The 15,168-nt window shown below is 42.6% G+C and overlaps 1 protein-coding gene across 1 annotated transcript in view; it reads right to left on the minus strand.

Moving 5' to 3' along the window:
• The window catches only part of DDX10 (DEAD-box helicase 10), a gene marked incomplete at its 5' end in the record, with an annotated part of 178,735 nt that extends 165,913 nt beyond the window's left edge, over positions 1 to 12,822 (minus strand). Inside the window, 7 exons of the mRNA XM_080364108.1 lie at positions 681 to 807; positions 2,906 to 3,095; positions 4,248 to 4,368; positions 7,056 to 7,214; positions 8,892 to 9,022; positions 9,241 to 9,301; positions 12,622 to 12,822. Of these exons, the coding sequence (XP_080220234.1) occupies positions 681 to 807; positions 2,906 to 3,095; positions 4,248 to 4,368; positions 7,056 to 7,214; positions 8,892 to 9,022; positions 9,241 to 9,301; positions 12,622 to 12,822 (990 nt within the window). The remainder of the gene's footprint in view (positions 1 to 680; positions 808 to 2,905; positions 3,096 to 4,247; positions 4,369 to 7,055; positions 7,215 to 8,891; positions 9,023 to 9,240; positions 9,302 to 12,621) is intronic.
• Positions 12,823 to 15,168: the final 2,346 nt, after the last annotated feature.

Here is a 15,168-nt window from a genome sequence, read left to right on the forward strand (position 1 = left end):
ACTGCAGCTCAGAGAATTTCTGTACAAATAAGGCCACCACCCCACTGTACTCACCAACCAACTGCAGAACAACAAAACTATTGTAACCTCTAGCACAAGTGGAGGAAATGCAATGAATATTTACTACACCACTGTATGTTGTAAAATATTCAATACATGCAGTAGTTATAGGAATAAATACCTGTGCCATACAAACACATACAAATATCTTCAAAAGAATAGTCCCAGGACATTTATACAAGCTGATTATTTCCTATATAACCATAAGAAAAAAAACTTACTGTGCACTATTTCACAATTATAATTTCTTACAAAGGCAGATTTAAAAGCTTGTAAAGAAACTAGATATAGCTATTAAAATACTCTGTAATCCAGTCACAAACTGTCACGGTACAAAACTGGCCCTTAGTGACAGAATTTTTAGTATTCATTTTTAACAGCAGAGCACAAAAATGGCTGAGTATACAGAGGTCTCCAGGACCTTCCTGCACTGAGCCGGGGTCACTGAGCTTCCCAGCAGCAGGATCCTGCATGACATGACGTGGTGTTTGGTTTCCTCCCCCGATTTCCTGTTGCAAACCAGTCCAGAATCTCACCTCTCTGGTGCCTTGACATCTGTATGAATATCTTAATTTTAATCATTTTTAAATGCTACAGTGGATAGGGGGCAATAGCCATACCTCTTTACAGCTTGCAAAAAACACAATGGTCTTCTTTTTCAAGTGAGTTCTCAGGAAAGAGTATAACATGTTTACTTTTTGCTGAAGCTCACAAACAACATAGTTCTGATCCAAAGTTGCCGGGGTACTAAAAAAAAAAAGTACAGTTAGATGGCATTAGTTCCCATAACATTAAAATGAGAAACAAAAGAAGGGAAGAGAGTGAATATATAGCCATAGAATATCTACAGAGTTGCTCGTCCTTCCTTTTAAGTCAAGTGTCAGACAAATACCCAGAAAAAAAATGGGGGAAAGAAAGAAAAAAAAGGCAGGCTGGAGTGTTCTGCAACTTTGAGGAACGAGCAGCAGCTCCACTAGAAAGATGAATCCATTTTCTTACTAAAAGCCCATGGGGAGGAAGGGATAACTTTTGTCATTACTTCTAAATTCATTTACTACTAGCAAGCCAAACTCTTTCCCTGCCTAAGCGGTGACATTCAAATTGCCTTGACTTAAAATGCAATTTTGTCTATTAGCCCTATTAAAGCATCATTTGTGCTCAAGGCAATGTCAAAGCACAGCCTAATCACACACAAAAAGGAGCACTGATGTACTTCTACTGATTACACCCTGACAGGCAAAGTGACTTTGTAAAGCTCTGAATGATCATCCTAACTAACCTCTCCATTCTTCACAAAATAAAATAAACCAACATAAAAGTCTTTGGCATATTTGTCCTTGAAATACATCTAAATGCTCACCTCTTAGTTCCTCTGCTTCACCCTCAACAGACCAAGGGTATTCAAAAATCATTTTTCTAAAGGTAATTTTACCCACCCATGTGGCACAAGACACTACTCCAGTTTTTATTCTGCTAGTCAATTTGAATTATGCCACAGCATCTTCTAATTTGTAAGTCTTTCAGAGGAAACTTTTTTTCAAAGAAAACCTTTTCATAAGGCAATAACCTACTGCACACTTAAGCAGTAATTAATACTTTATTTTTATTCCCTTTATTATCTGATTGCACTCTCCCAAATATTTTTTTTCCCAAATTAAATGTAATTTAAAGTAGACTTCAGGAAAAAGTTTAGACCTGCAAAACAGATGTATAGTCAGTCCTCACAATGAAGACTACAGACTAGGCTTGTACATCCCCTTCTGCTAAGAGGCTATTAACCACATGATTTTTTCAGACAATCATGCATATTCAAGATGCCTTTGACAGTATTACTGATGTAAAAAAAAGAATTTGCAGCGCAGTACAGAGAGAATCAAATCAAATAGTTGAAACTGTCTCAAGATTCAACCTAGTTCGGCTGTTGATTTTGCTATGATTTCCCAGTTGCTCTTGGGAAAGCCATTTTTATCACTGTGCTTCACCTTTCTCCTGCATCTTACATATGGAAATACATGCAAACTTCATAGAAAAAAAAAATCCTATATGTTCATAAGCAGTTTGACACTTAGAAGATGGAACTCACAGAAATGCAAAACATCAAACAATGCTCTTCACTTAGATTTCAAAATTTAAAAAACATGCCAAAAACAACATGCCTTTTTTTTTTCCCCACTTAGTGACACATATTTTTTGAGCACGGTAGACCACATACTTCACTTCTCACAAGGCCCTCCCATTTGGATCCAAACTGTTTAGCATGATAAATGTATTTTGTGTGCACAGTAAACCCAGTAAATCAGGAAGCCACAAGACTTACTGCACATAGACTAGTGCCACATGCTTTCCTTTGGGCACCTAATATTCTATAATAATACTGTCATTCTGCACTTTCCCAATAGAATCACATTTTCCTTGGAAAGCCCGATTTATCAATGGCACACAGAGTTGTACTTGTGCAACACATCCAGTGGTTCTGCACAGTGTACACACACGCAGTAGACAAAGGAAGTCAAACAACAAAAAAAGAGCAATTCAGAAGTGAGTGATACAGCCAGGACACTGCTCCATCACTTGCTCCTGAGGAAGAAAATTCCCAGACTACAAAGCTGCCTGAGAAGCCACAGGAAGGTGCAGGTTCAGCCTCCCTGTAACGAATCAGCCAGAACTAGGACCCTCTCATCTGAAAATTCCTTCCTTTCAGGAAGGCACAGAACAGCATCACACACTGCAGGAAGGAAGATGCACAACACAACTTCTGATTCAGGGAACTGACAGTCAGAGATCGACTTCAGTAGGATCACCATCTGTTTAACTCCCCCCAGGAAAAAAAAATATCCCAACATACCTGAATTTGGCTCTCTCATGAACCCAAACATATTCTGGATCTTTCAGACTCAGACGTGCAAGATCCTTCACAGATTTTGTTTGTGTTGCAGAAAAAAGCAAGGTCTGGCGTTTCTTAGGTAGATTTTCTATGATTGCGTTCATTGTATCAGCAAACCCCATGTCTAGAATTCTATCAGCTTCATCAAGAACTGATTTGAGAGATAGTTCGAGAAAAATCTGATTTTAGCTTCATTTACACATTAAAAAAAATCATACATCAAATCCATATAGTACAAAAATCTATGCCAACTTCAACTGCAGAGATTAACTTAATTACCCAGTATGACATGATTCTCTTTAGATATTCATGTACTCCACAAAATATGTTTTTAAAAAACTGTAACAGAAGTCAGAGCATTTCCCATAATTTCCCATACTACAGCCCTCAGCTTCACAAGCTGAAGCATAAAAGAACAGCATTTCAAGTAAACAGTTCAGCTGTTTGCAGACAGACTGCAAATTACCAACTACCAGTCCTATTACTGAAACAAAAGCATGGAATATAAAACAGTGCTGTACCTATTTATTCATGACAGAGCAAAACACTCTACTGTACCTAAGCTGAACTTACCACTGAAACACAGGGTATAAACAGAGTAGCACAAGACAAAGCTTTAAGAAAAGGGTCTGTACTTAATGCACTTCTTGTCTAAGTGCCATGAACAGTACTAAGTGTAGCAAGCATAATTTCACATTTTATCAGCTTCATTAGCTTCTTAATTGCTTCTAAGTTCCTCCAGCTATACTAAAGATTATGCAGTTCTTAGTGGGAGGCAAACCTTTACATTACACCAAAATTTTTATTCAGGTTGGAAGGATGAAAAGAAACAATGTTAACAATGCTAACAGAACAATGAAAGGAGCAGCAATCTGTCTTAAAATTCAAATATAAGTCGTCTTTTAGAATTGGCCAAAAATACACACTACAATGAATATTCCACATAGTTAATTATCAAGTCAGGAAAAACACAAGAGTCATAGGCAGAAAGGAAAGGTCAATGTTAGACAAGACACAACTAAAGGATTATACTGAATGCTACATTTGGGTTTGGGTTCCTTACTAACTCAACCACTTGTTCTTATCGTCCTAAGGAAGGCATGCTCAGCAACTGCCTGAGACAAAGTACACACAAAAAAAGGGGTTTCATTGTTTTCTTTTTAATTTGTACATACGTGAACTTTAATGCCATTTTATCTACATAACCTGACTAGGATAAATTTTTTACCCAAGGAAGTGCTCCATGCAATTATGAACTGTTACAAAATATTTCTGAGTACTTTCCAGTACTCAAAAAACTTACTCAGCATTTGCAGATCAGAGGCATAGAAATATGAAGTTTCATCCATGTGCTGTAGAAGCCGTCCTGGCGTGCAGATCAGCATATTTATGTGATGGATTCTTTCAGACTCTTCTTTCACATCCTGAAAAGGAGTCAAACCAGCTTAGGTCTTGTTGTTCACACTAGGACCCCAGTACCAGAGATGGTCAGGGCACCTTAACCTACTGATAGTTTTTCGGAAGAATAGTCAAGGATCAGCCATTCACAGAATCACAGAATGTCAGGGATTGGAAGGGACCTTGAAAGATCATCCAGTCCAATCTCCCTGCCAGAGCAGGAACAGCCAGATGAGGTTACACAGGAAGGTGTCCAGGTGGGTTTTGAATGTCTCCAGAGAAGGAGACTCCACAACCTCCCTGGGCAGCCTGTTCCAGTGTCTGTCACCCTCACTGAGAAGAAGTTTCTTCTCATATTTAAGTGGAACCTCCTGTGTTCCAGTTTACATCCATTGCCTCTCTCCACCTACTAACCACTCCCCTCCTAGTCCACCCCAGGATGCCATTGGCCTTCCTGGCCACAAGGGCACAGTGCTGGCTCATGGTCATCCTGTTGTCTACCAGGACCCCCAGGTCCCTTTCCCCTACACTGCTCTCTAACAAGTCGTTCCCCAACTTATACTGGAACCTGGAGTTGTTCCTGCCCAGATGCAAAACTCTACACTTGCCCTTGTTATATTCCTTTAAATTTCTCCCTGCCCAACTCTCCAGCCTGTCCAGGTCCCGCTGGATGGCAGCACAGCCTTCTGGTGTGTCAGCCACTCCTGCCAGCTTAGTGTCTGTGGCAGAATGCAAACCCCCCTTTTTCCCCTCCCTCCTTCAGTATGGAAGGAGTGGGCACATCGTCTCTTTCTCTGCTACTTGAGGCTAACAGCTTCTTTTGTTTGGCCCCAGAGCACGCTGGCCAGGGCCATTAGGAAAAGGGAGTGCCCAAGCAGCAGTGAGCTGCTGGGTGCCTGCAGCCAGTGTGGGGGATGTTTGGAGGCTTCAGGGGCACCCACAGCCAGTGTGGGGGTGCAGAGAAGCTTCTAGAATGCCTACAGTCAGATCTGATCAGCCAGCATAAAAACGGGATTCTCGTCGAGACTCCGCCCATTGTCGTGGGTCTCTCGGAGCACGAGCAGGATGCTGCCGCCGAGAGCCCCCCCGGGATGGAGACTGCGCTTGCCTTGCCACCACGGCTCTGAGTAAAACTGCTCGCGGGATTGCGAGTATATTTATACTTTCTGTGCACATATGCACGTATAACTTTCCGTGCTCCATATGAGCACGTGTAAAATTAATCCTCGCAGAATCGCGGGTGTATTTTCCTTCCGTGCACATATGCATGCGTAACTTTCCGTGCACATTTGCACACATACTTTCCGTGCTTAATACAAGCACGTGTACTTTCCATGCACATTTGCACGTGTAACTTTCCGTGCTCAATATCAGCATATGTATAAATTATTTCCTCACACAATCGCAAGTGTATTTTCCTCCCGTGCTTCCACGTAAACACGAGTAATATTCCGTGCACATTTGCACATGTAAGTAAATTAACCCTCGCAGGATTGCGAGTGTATTATAAATTTACCCTCGCGGAATCGTGAGTGTACACTTCCCATATTCACTACGAGTATGTGTATCTCTTTAAAAATAATCCCACACCGTGTTCAGGCAAGTGTGTACTTCTCCGGGATTCAGGGCCGGCTCCAGCATTGTTTTGGGTGAAGCCATGTGCATGTACTCTGTGGACTGCCTGTTGTATTAGTTGCTGCCCCTTCATAATTTTCCTCAACTGATATCCGAACCTTTATTTAAGTCACTTTGCGGTGCTAAAACCCTATTTCTCACCGGTTTAATAAAAGTTGTTTTGGACCCTGTTGTCCCTTAAATTAACCTACGGGGTGCCTCCGTGACAGTGTCATCAGCAAACTTCCTGATAGTACACTTTATTCCCTAATCCACGTCGCTGATGAATATATCAAATAGTACTGGTCCCAGTACTGACCTCTGAGGCACTCCAATAGATACAGGCCTCCAATCGGACTCTGCCCCACTGACTACGACTCTCTGGCTTCTTTCCTTCAGCCAGTTCACAGTTCACCTCACTACCCGATCATCCAGACCACACTTCATCAGTTTAGCTGTGAGGATGCCATCGGAGACTGTGTCAAATGCTTTACTGAAGTCAAGGTAGACCACTTCCACTACTTTGCCATCATCTATCCACCTGGTTATGTCTTCATAAAAGGCTATGAGGTTGGTTAAGCATGACTTCCCTTGGTGAAGCCATGTTGACTGCCTCTAATGACCCTCTTATCCTTGATATGCCTTGAGATGGCACCAAGGATAAGTTGTTCCATCACTTTCCCAGGGATGGAGGTGAGGCTGACCAGTCTTATAGTTACCCAGGTCCTCCTTCTTGCCCTTTTTGAAGACTGGAGTGACATTTGCTTTCCTCCAGTCCTATTTCTACAGAGATATTACAGTTTCTTCAGCATGCTCACACTTGTGGCTTGAGGAAAAAGAATTTCAGAATAATATAAATTAATAGAATAGCCTGGAAGGCTTGGCAGGAAAGTCCATCCAGTCATGTAACCTGGAAAGACTGTAAATATGCAAAAGTTTCAACAGACAGAGCACACTAGCAGGAAAATGAGTGGATCATTGATAGGTTCCCATTGACTTCTCTCTTCCCTGCCTTTGCATTTTCAGAGTTTCCTTCCTAAACTAGCACTTAATATAGCACTCTATGCTTCCATACAGCAAACTCCACGAGAGGACACACCTTTCCACCAATGATAAGGCCAGCTGAGAACTCATGATTCTTTCCCACTTTCCGCAGAACCTTGAAGGTTTGATACGCCAGTTCCCGGGTAGGTGATATTATCAGAACTCCCAGTCCATCAGCTGAAGTCCACTGCTGGCGATACAGGAGTTCCAAAGCCTGAAAAAAATTACCATAATCTCATTATAAAAATCTCAGAATGAAAATATGTACCAAAACTGTCATAAAAATATAAAGCAACATCAATTAGAATAATTACTTGAAGAAATATCAGTATACATTTCACATAGTTTGATTATAAATAAATTCCAACTGATCATAATACTTGCTGTAGCAAATTTCCCTAGTACTAATCTATGACAGACAGAAATGGGTGGTAAATCATAAACATTTTACTGCACAATTAATCCTGCTGTGCTAAATTCTGGAAATTAAGCCTTAATCATTCATAGAATAATAGAAATCAGTGTAGAAAAACATCAGAAACTTCTCTGCTTATAAGGTTTCATGGGAACCTGAAAGAGAATGACCAACTAGAAGTAAATCATTGCAGCTTTAATTCTGGTTATAGCAGTACAGTCCACACATGCTATATAGAGCACATTTCAGCTAAAGTTACCATACACTTCAAACCAGGATTATTCCTCCTCTTATGAATTCTCACCATAGAAACACTGTCTTAGTCAGCTAGTCCTAACACAAAGATTCCATAGGTATGAATATCTGAAGTATTCTGAAATACTGAAGGCTGCTAAGCACCCTTGTACAATTAATTTTTATTTTCATTCTTCATATCTCCAGCTCCCCCTTATCACTTTTCTCCTCTAAAATTGTTTTAAAATAAGGTTTGTGAAACAAAGTACTTCTACTCCTAGATTAACTAATTGAGCAATCTCACTTTTGTTACTCAAGTTCATGAGACTATCTATCTTTTGAAGCCACCTACATCTTTAATTCTTCACTAATTAAAAAAACACAGCATAAAGCATAAACCTTCTCAACTAGAGAGGGTATTCAAAACACCTACTACTGATCTCACAGTTACTGACAGAATAGGCTCCAAAGAAATTTATGCTGACAAAAATGCAAGAAATGTTTAAACCAAAAAACCTCCATAATCCGAACAACATTTATTTTTCCCTTTATCTAATCATAACATGATGGGGTCTGTAAGCACTCACATGTGCACTTCAAACAAGCATCTCATTATACTTTCAACTTGAATAAATGAAATGCAGAGCATGAAGTTTTGATTAAAACAGTCAAAAATGTATTATCTATGACAGGGGTTTTCATCCTGTTCTCCCACTTGCACCTGGAAGCAATTTCTAACAAGTTCACAAAAGACAAGAAGGAAATGGAAGGCAACAATCACTAAGCTTAAGTTTGCTATGTAAGGTCCAAATCCTAAAATTTTAAAGGGATGAAAACCACTTATCTAACAACAACAACAAAAAAAAAAAGTCTAGAGAACTGAAGAAATGTCACCTTTGCCTTTTTTTTTCATGCACTGAGTTTTCAAATTTTAAAAGAACAGGACAACTAGAGTTGCACCAAGAAAACAGATTCTTGACAAAAAAAAAACAAAGCACTTCCTAAATCACACAAAGTCTACTAATGTAAGGATCAAAATAGAACTTCCATGTGTCTGAATATTCCTAGGGCCAAAAATATACTTAATTCAGAACTTCAAACAGCTTTATTAGATTACTTGGAACATTTAGATCAGTTGAATTATCACTTTTCTTCCAGGATCTATTAACCCAAGCTGTTTTATATTCAATACTTCACAGGTAACTTGGTTTGAGTACAAATGGAAGGATGCAAATTACTTACTGGGACAATAAAAGCCAAGGTCTTGCCTGATCCAGTCTTTGCAGCTCCAAGTACATCTTTACCTTGTAAAGCCAAACCTATGGTTTGCCTCTGTATCTCTGTTACCACACGATACTGAGCTTCCTGCAATCCTAGCATTTGTAGTGTGGGAAAAGAAGGAAAGAAGAAAAAAAAATTTAAAAATCATTATTATTGTCTGCCCAGAGTTATACTTACCTGTTCAGAAAATGCTGTACATGTCAATACTTAGCTAAAACTTAGTTTAAAGGAAAAAAAAAAGTTCAGATGCAGATAAACAATACATTCATTTTTACTTAAATTACTTTCCAAATAAAACTTTTGTACTCACCTTTTAGGGTTTTCTTTGACAATGGAAAATCTGAAAATCTTTGTATTTCACTTGCATTTATCTGAAACAAAATAAGCTTAATCAGTGCTTACAATCTAAGTATAACAGAGAAATCAAATAGCATTCTTTAGGTTGCCATTAAAATAAATATGTAGTAGTTCAGTACGACCTGATCCAACTTAGCTGGTCAGGCAATCTGTACCAGTTGGACCTAAGCTAAACTACTCTTCTACCATAAATTGTTTAGTAAGTAATAAGACATACTTTAATCAGGCAGGCTAATAACAGATCATCATGAAATCACAGAACAATTTAGGCTGAAAGGGACCTCAGGAGGTCCCTGGTCCAACCTCCTGCCCACAGCTGGTCAAGTCTGAGGTCAGTCCAGGTTGCTCAGGGATTGTTCCAGTCCCACCCTGAAATCATTCAAGGACAGAGACTGGACAGACTACCTGGGCAACCTGTGCCTCTGCCTCAGTGTCCTCATGGGGGAAAAGCGATTGAGACTGAGCCTGTCTTCTCAAAAACTCTCCAAGTCAGACTAACTGCCAATACAAATTACAATAAAATATATATGGCAAGACACACAACTAGCCAATTATTTCTTATTTCTGTGCGGCTACAACAAGCACCAAGTTTATGATTCACGCACACTAAACATAAACTCATTTTCCTGGGACTAACCACAGATGAGTAGTTCAGTTTCAAATGCTACTGCAAATGGAATACATCGCTGGAATACAGTCATATGTCATAAAATGGAACTCAGAGCTTTTAAGAAAGAAACATTATTATGCTGCAAAATACAGAGCCATTATCTTCCTGAAAAAGAGAAGCTCATGTGCACCTTTAACAATGTAACCGTTATGGTTCCTGTCCCTAAAGGCAGACTCCTCCATCTGCAGGGAACACACAAACTCTGCTGGCAGCCTCCCTACAGCCTTACTAGCGCTATGCTGTCCTTTTCCTGTCTGTGCTTTCAGATCCCCTGAAGCAATGAGGATCACAGAATCACAGAATGTTTGGGATTGGAAGAGACCTCAAAAGATCATCTAGTCCAATCTCCCTGCTGGAGCAGGAACACCCAGATGAGGTTACACAGGAAGGCATCCAGGTGGGTTTTGAATGTCTCCAGAGAAGGAGACTCCACAACCCCCCTGGGCAGCCTGTTCCAGTGTCTGTCACCCTCACTGAGAAGAAGTTTCTTCTCATATTTAAGTGGAACCTCCTGTGTTCCAGTTTGTACCCACTGTCCTATCATTGGTTGTCACCGAGAAGAGCCTGGCTCCATCCTTGTGACACTCACCCTTTACATATTTATAAACATTAATGAGGTCACCCCTCAGTCTCCTCTTCTCCAAGCTAAAGAGCCCCAGCTCCCTCAGCCTTTCCTCATAAGGGAGATGCTCCACTCCCTTTATCATCTTTGTTGCCCTGCACTGGTCTCTCTCCAGCAGTTCCTTGTCCTTCTTGAACAGAACTGGATGGCAATACAGGTTTATAGGTTATCCAAAAGGCAGAACGAGATTTCTGCCATGTGGGATGTAGTGACTCACACAGATCTTCAGATCTGTTGATGTTGTGACTCTCAGATTCACAGGAAAGATAGTTTTTGTTTAACCTGCTTCCTTCCATCTGCCACTACAGAAAAGTAAGAGGCTCTGTCATTTATTTTTGTCAGATCAACCTTATATCTACTTGAAGTACCAAGCTTCCTACTGGCTCTGCATATTCTAGAAAACTGAGGGTTTATACCTGTCTAAAGCACCTAGATGACACCACCACTCTGTTCAGCCTAGTTCTCTCTAGTAAAAAAAAAAAAGTTAATGTATTAATTTCATCTCTAGAGAAAAGGTAATAACACCCTTATACAAACACACAAATACACAAAGCAATCTCTCATGTATATACTGCAGTTTGGTATACAAACAATAAGTCCATCACCCTGGTATCTATGCAGAGAGTTCACAAACTCTGTACACAGCCTTTGCCAAGTTGCTTTAACTCGGTTTCCTCTTTTGCTCTGACACGCACCCTTCAGAGACCAGAGGCAACCACCTAAGTCTAGGTTATAACAAACAGTCAAACAGTGCTGTAGTAATGAGGTTTTTCATACCACAATGAAGGACACACACCTACCAATGGTCATCCCACTCAGAGGAATACAAGTTTCTAACAACTGGAGTAGTTTGCTTTCACAGTCAGCATCTAAGTCCTCTATTTTTACAGTGACTAGAGAGATACTCCCAAAACAAGTTAACTCAAATTTCACCCACAAAATACATTAATCATTTATGTAGTTACAATATTTATTTTTTATAATTAAAACAATGAATAATAAACCCACTTATTTTCCCGAGAAACAGTCTGTTACAACTAGTAATCTGACCATCTTTGGAAGAATGCTTTTTGCCTTCAAACCAGCAAAGCCAATGACTGTGTGAAGCCTCAGAACACTTGCTGAATCTTAACTGAAGAAGCTATCACAGCCCCTTCACAGTAACAGATATGTGTCTTCTATACCTCTTATCATTACTTTCTGGTCAAATTACAACCACCAAAAAGTCTCTACTATCAGCTGCACTGAGTGCTGCACAACCAAGTCTGACAGCCATGCTTCTCTCCAGCAGCAGCTGCAAATCCAGTCAAAGTTGGCAGGACATTGAGCAACACCATAGGCAGAACACATTTAAAATGTTATTCACAATTACGATACTTTCTGCTAATCACTATGGCTCAAAAGCTGCGTGACAACACCACCACCACTGACCCTGGCTCTAATATTCCAACACCTGACTTGAGGTTAAACAACATACTCTTCTAGAGAGATGTCTGCCTGCAGGGCGTCTTCCGTGGAGACAAATGTGTCCCATTGGCCACAGCGAAACATCCACGTTGCCTGGTCAGAAGGGCCAAGTGCCACCGGTTACAACTGTTCCCACCATCTGCTCCAACCTCCTCCTCTTCCTCGCTGCGCTCTCCAGCAGTCACTGTCCTCCCAGGGTCTCCATCCCCCGGCCCTCCAGCCCCCTCCTCCCCTGCCCGGGGCAGAAAGGGAAGGAATGGAGGGTCACGGAGAGGACAGCCCTTCTGCCTGCCACTCAGCGGTGCCACCCAACACACCTGTCACCTACAGGCACCGCCAACAGCCAGAGGGGCAGGTCCGCCACCTAGGGGTGCCCCGCTCCCCTGCCCAGGAGCCCGCACAGATCCGCCCCCTCCTCCTCCTCCTCCCAGCCCTGCCCCACACACACCACACGAGGAGAGGGACCGCTTTTCCGACCCCCGCGGGCCCGCCATGCCCACCCGGGGATGCCCACCCGGGGGTGCCCTCCCGTCCCCGCCGCCCGGCCCTGCAGCGTCAGCCCGGCCCTGCCGTACCTCGGGGTAGCGCTGCACCAGGCGGCCGATGGCCTCCCGCTCCACCTGCCACTCGGGCCGCTTCCGCGCCTGCCGCTCCAGACGCAGCTTCTTCGTCCGCCAGGTGTATTTCTTCTTCCAGCGCTGGAAGCTCCGCACCGGGTCCACCGCCGCCTGCCCGCGGTCGCCATCGCTACCAGCCCGGCCCATGCCGCCCCGCATGGGACACACACGCTGCCGGGGGCGGGGCTGGGCGCAGGCGGACCGCGTCAGCCGGCCGCGCCGCCGGGGCGGGGTCGGGCTCGGCTGGGCTCGGCTATGCTCGGCTATGCTCGGCTGGCCTCGGCTATGCTCGGCTGGGCTCGGCTGGGCTCGGCTATGCTCGGCTATGCTCGGCTGGGCTCGGCTGGGCTCGGCTATGCTCGGCTATGCTCGGCTGGGCTCGGCTATGCTCGGCTGGCCTCGGCTATGCTCGGCTGGGCTCGGCTGGGCTCGGCTATGCTCGGCTATGCTCGGCTGGGCTCGGCTGGGCTCGGCTATGCTCGGCTATGCTAGGTTCGACTATGTTCGGCTCGGCTCGGCTATGCTCAGCTGGGCTGGGCTGGGCTCGGCTAGGCTCGGCTCGGTTCGGCTCTGCGGCTGGGTTCGGCCCGGCCCAGCTCGGCAAGGCTCGGCTCGGCCCGGTTACGGGGGGCGCGGTGCCCGGGGCTGTCCCCCGCCTGTGGGAAGGTGAAGAGGTTGCACAAGAATTGAAGGAAAATCACATAACAAAAAAAAAATTAGTTGTTTGCGTAGAAATGCAGCATGCAAATTGTGCTCTATGATGGAGATTATAAAACGGGGAAAAGAAAAAAAATGTCCTAATAGAAAAGATAGAAAAGGACGGTGGGCTTAGTAGTGTCATAACTTTTGTCCTCTGCAATACGATGTTGTGGAGGATCGCGGAGAAGTGTTCTGTGACAAGTCAAGTCTGTTAATGCTTTATTTGCTAATTCATTACTGGGAAAAAAACTAACAAATTTGGAAAAATTAAAAAGCAATCGAAAGATGTACAGTGGGCCTTGTGTTTAAGATGCTGGATTTAAGCTCTGTCTGATGAATCTTCCTAATGCACTTATAGTCAATCGTAATGGCCTTGGCTCAGAGCCTTGAACTACACCAAGAGTTGGCAGAAAGCTACAGGGAAAACTACTGACAGGTAGAGTTGTTTTACACTATGTTGTGTAGCTGCGGTCTCTGTTAGAGGCACATATCTGTCAAAGTAATGGGATTTAATCAACCTGCAAATTTATATTATGCTATCTTTACATGCATCGATTCTTACCCCCTTCCTATGGGGCAGGTCTGCATCACTCTGCAGTTGTGCAACAGTCGGAAACAATTTGCTGAGTCCGCTCTTAGTTCTTCATCAGCACACAGAATTAAAACCCCAAACAGGCTGCAGTCACTGTGCCGCATCAGGAAGAGAAAATTACAAATGTATTTATGCAATGTCATAAGAAGGAAGTACATGGATGAGGGGAAGAGTGGAAGACTCCCAACATAATTACTGCCTCTGATGAGGGTTTGGAATTCCAGCAAGCCAGGGAAAAAGGAGTGTCTCTTAATTAGTTCCACTATTGCCATACATACATTGAGTGTATCACTAAAGATGTTTTCCCTCCTCCCTGACGTCAGGGAAACCTGTGATCATAGAAATGTTTGCTTTCTCTTTAAAATACATTAAGTTCCTAATTTCAGGAAGAGCTAGAAAAATCTCCATTAAATAAGCCTTGATGGGATCTCTCCTCCCAGGTACAGCTTTGAATCCAATGGTTTTCTCTAGGGGTTTATTTGCTGTTAAGGTGGATAAGGAAGGATACTAAAGGTTTTATTCTTGAAACTAAAATGGTTTTATTTTCCAGAAGTACCTGGTGAAAACCTGTTTGCAGGAGGATGTGCTTCTGGGGATTGGCACATCCTTCCCAAGATTACGGCACATTACCTTCACATACAAAACAAGGTCCCAGTCTAACAAAGAGACTGTCACAGGGATCAGCTGCCACTTCAGGCGTTTCTATCTGTCTTCCTGTAACAGGAAAAGAAACAAACAGAACCCTCCTGTGTAGAATTCCCACTGTTGCAGCACTGCAGTAAGTTTAGCCTTTTTGTAAGTAAGTGTACAGGTAGAAGTGTTGTGTTTGAACATGCTGTCTTTGCTCACCTGGTCTATGTTTTGCCTACAGGCTCATCTCTCATGGCATAACAGCAGCAGTGGTCTGTGAGTCACTATGGAAATAAACGATCAATGAAAAAACGTTATGTGGAAAATAATATCTTACCATCCTATTGCTAAAACAACTTTTTAGCTGCTATCATGACAAACACTCTTAATTATGCCTACATGTTTCCAATGCTTTTTAATGATTTATTTGTTCATTAACCAAGAGGTCTATATACCAGCAAAGGAAAAACCAAAAGTCAAAAGCAACCTGTCCTGTGTCCCATAGGAGAAGGTAAAACACTGGAGAGCCTCTGGGCCTCATTCTCAAGGTCTGGGATTTGATTTATTTATAATACGCAAGACTA

The sequence above is a fragment of the Nesoenas mayeri genome, assembly GCF_963082525.1.
Source record: "Nesoenas mayeri genome assembly, chromosome: 1".
Lineage (NCBI taxonomy): Eukaryota > Metazoa > Chordata > Aves > Columbiformes > Columbidae > Nesoenas > Nesoenas mayeri.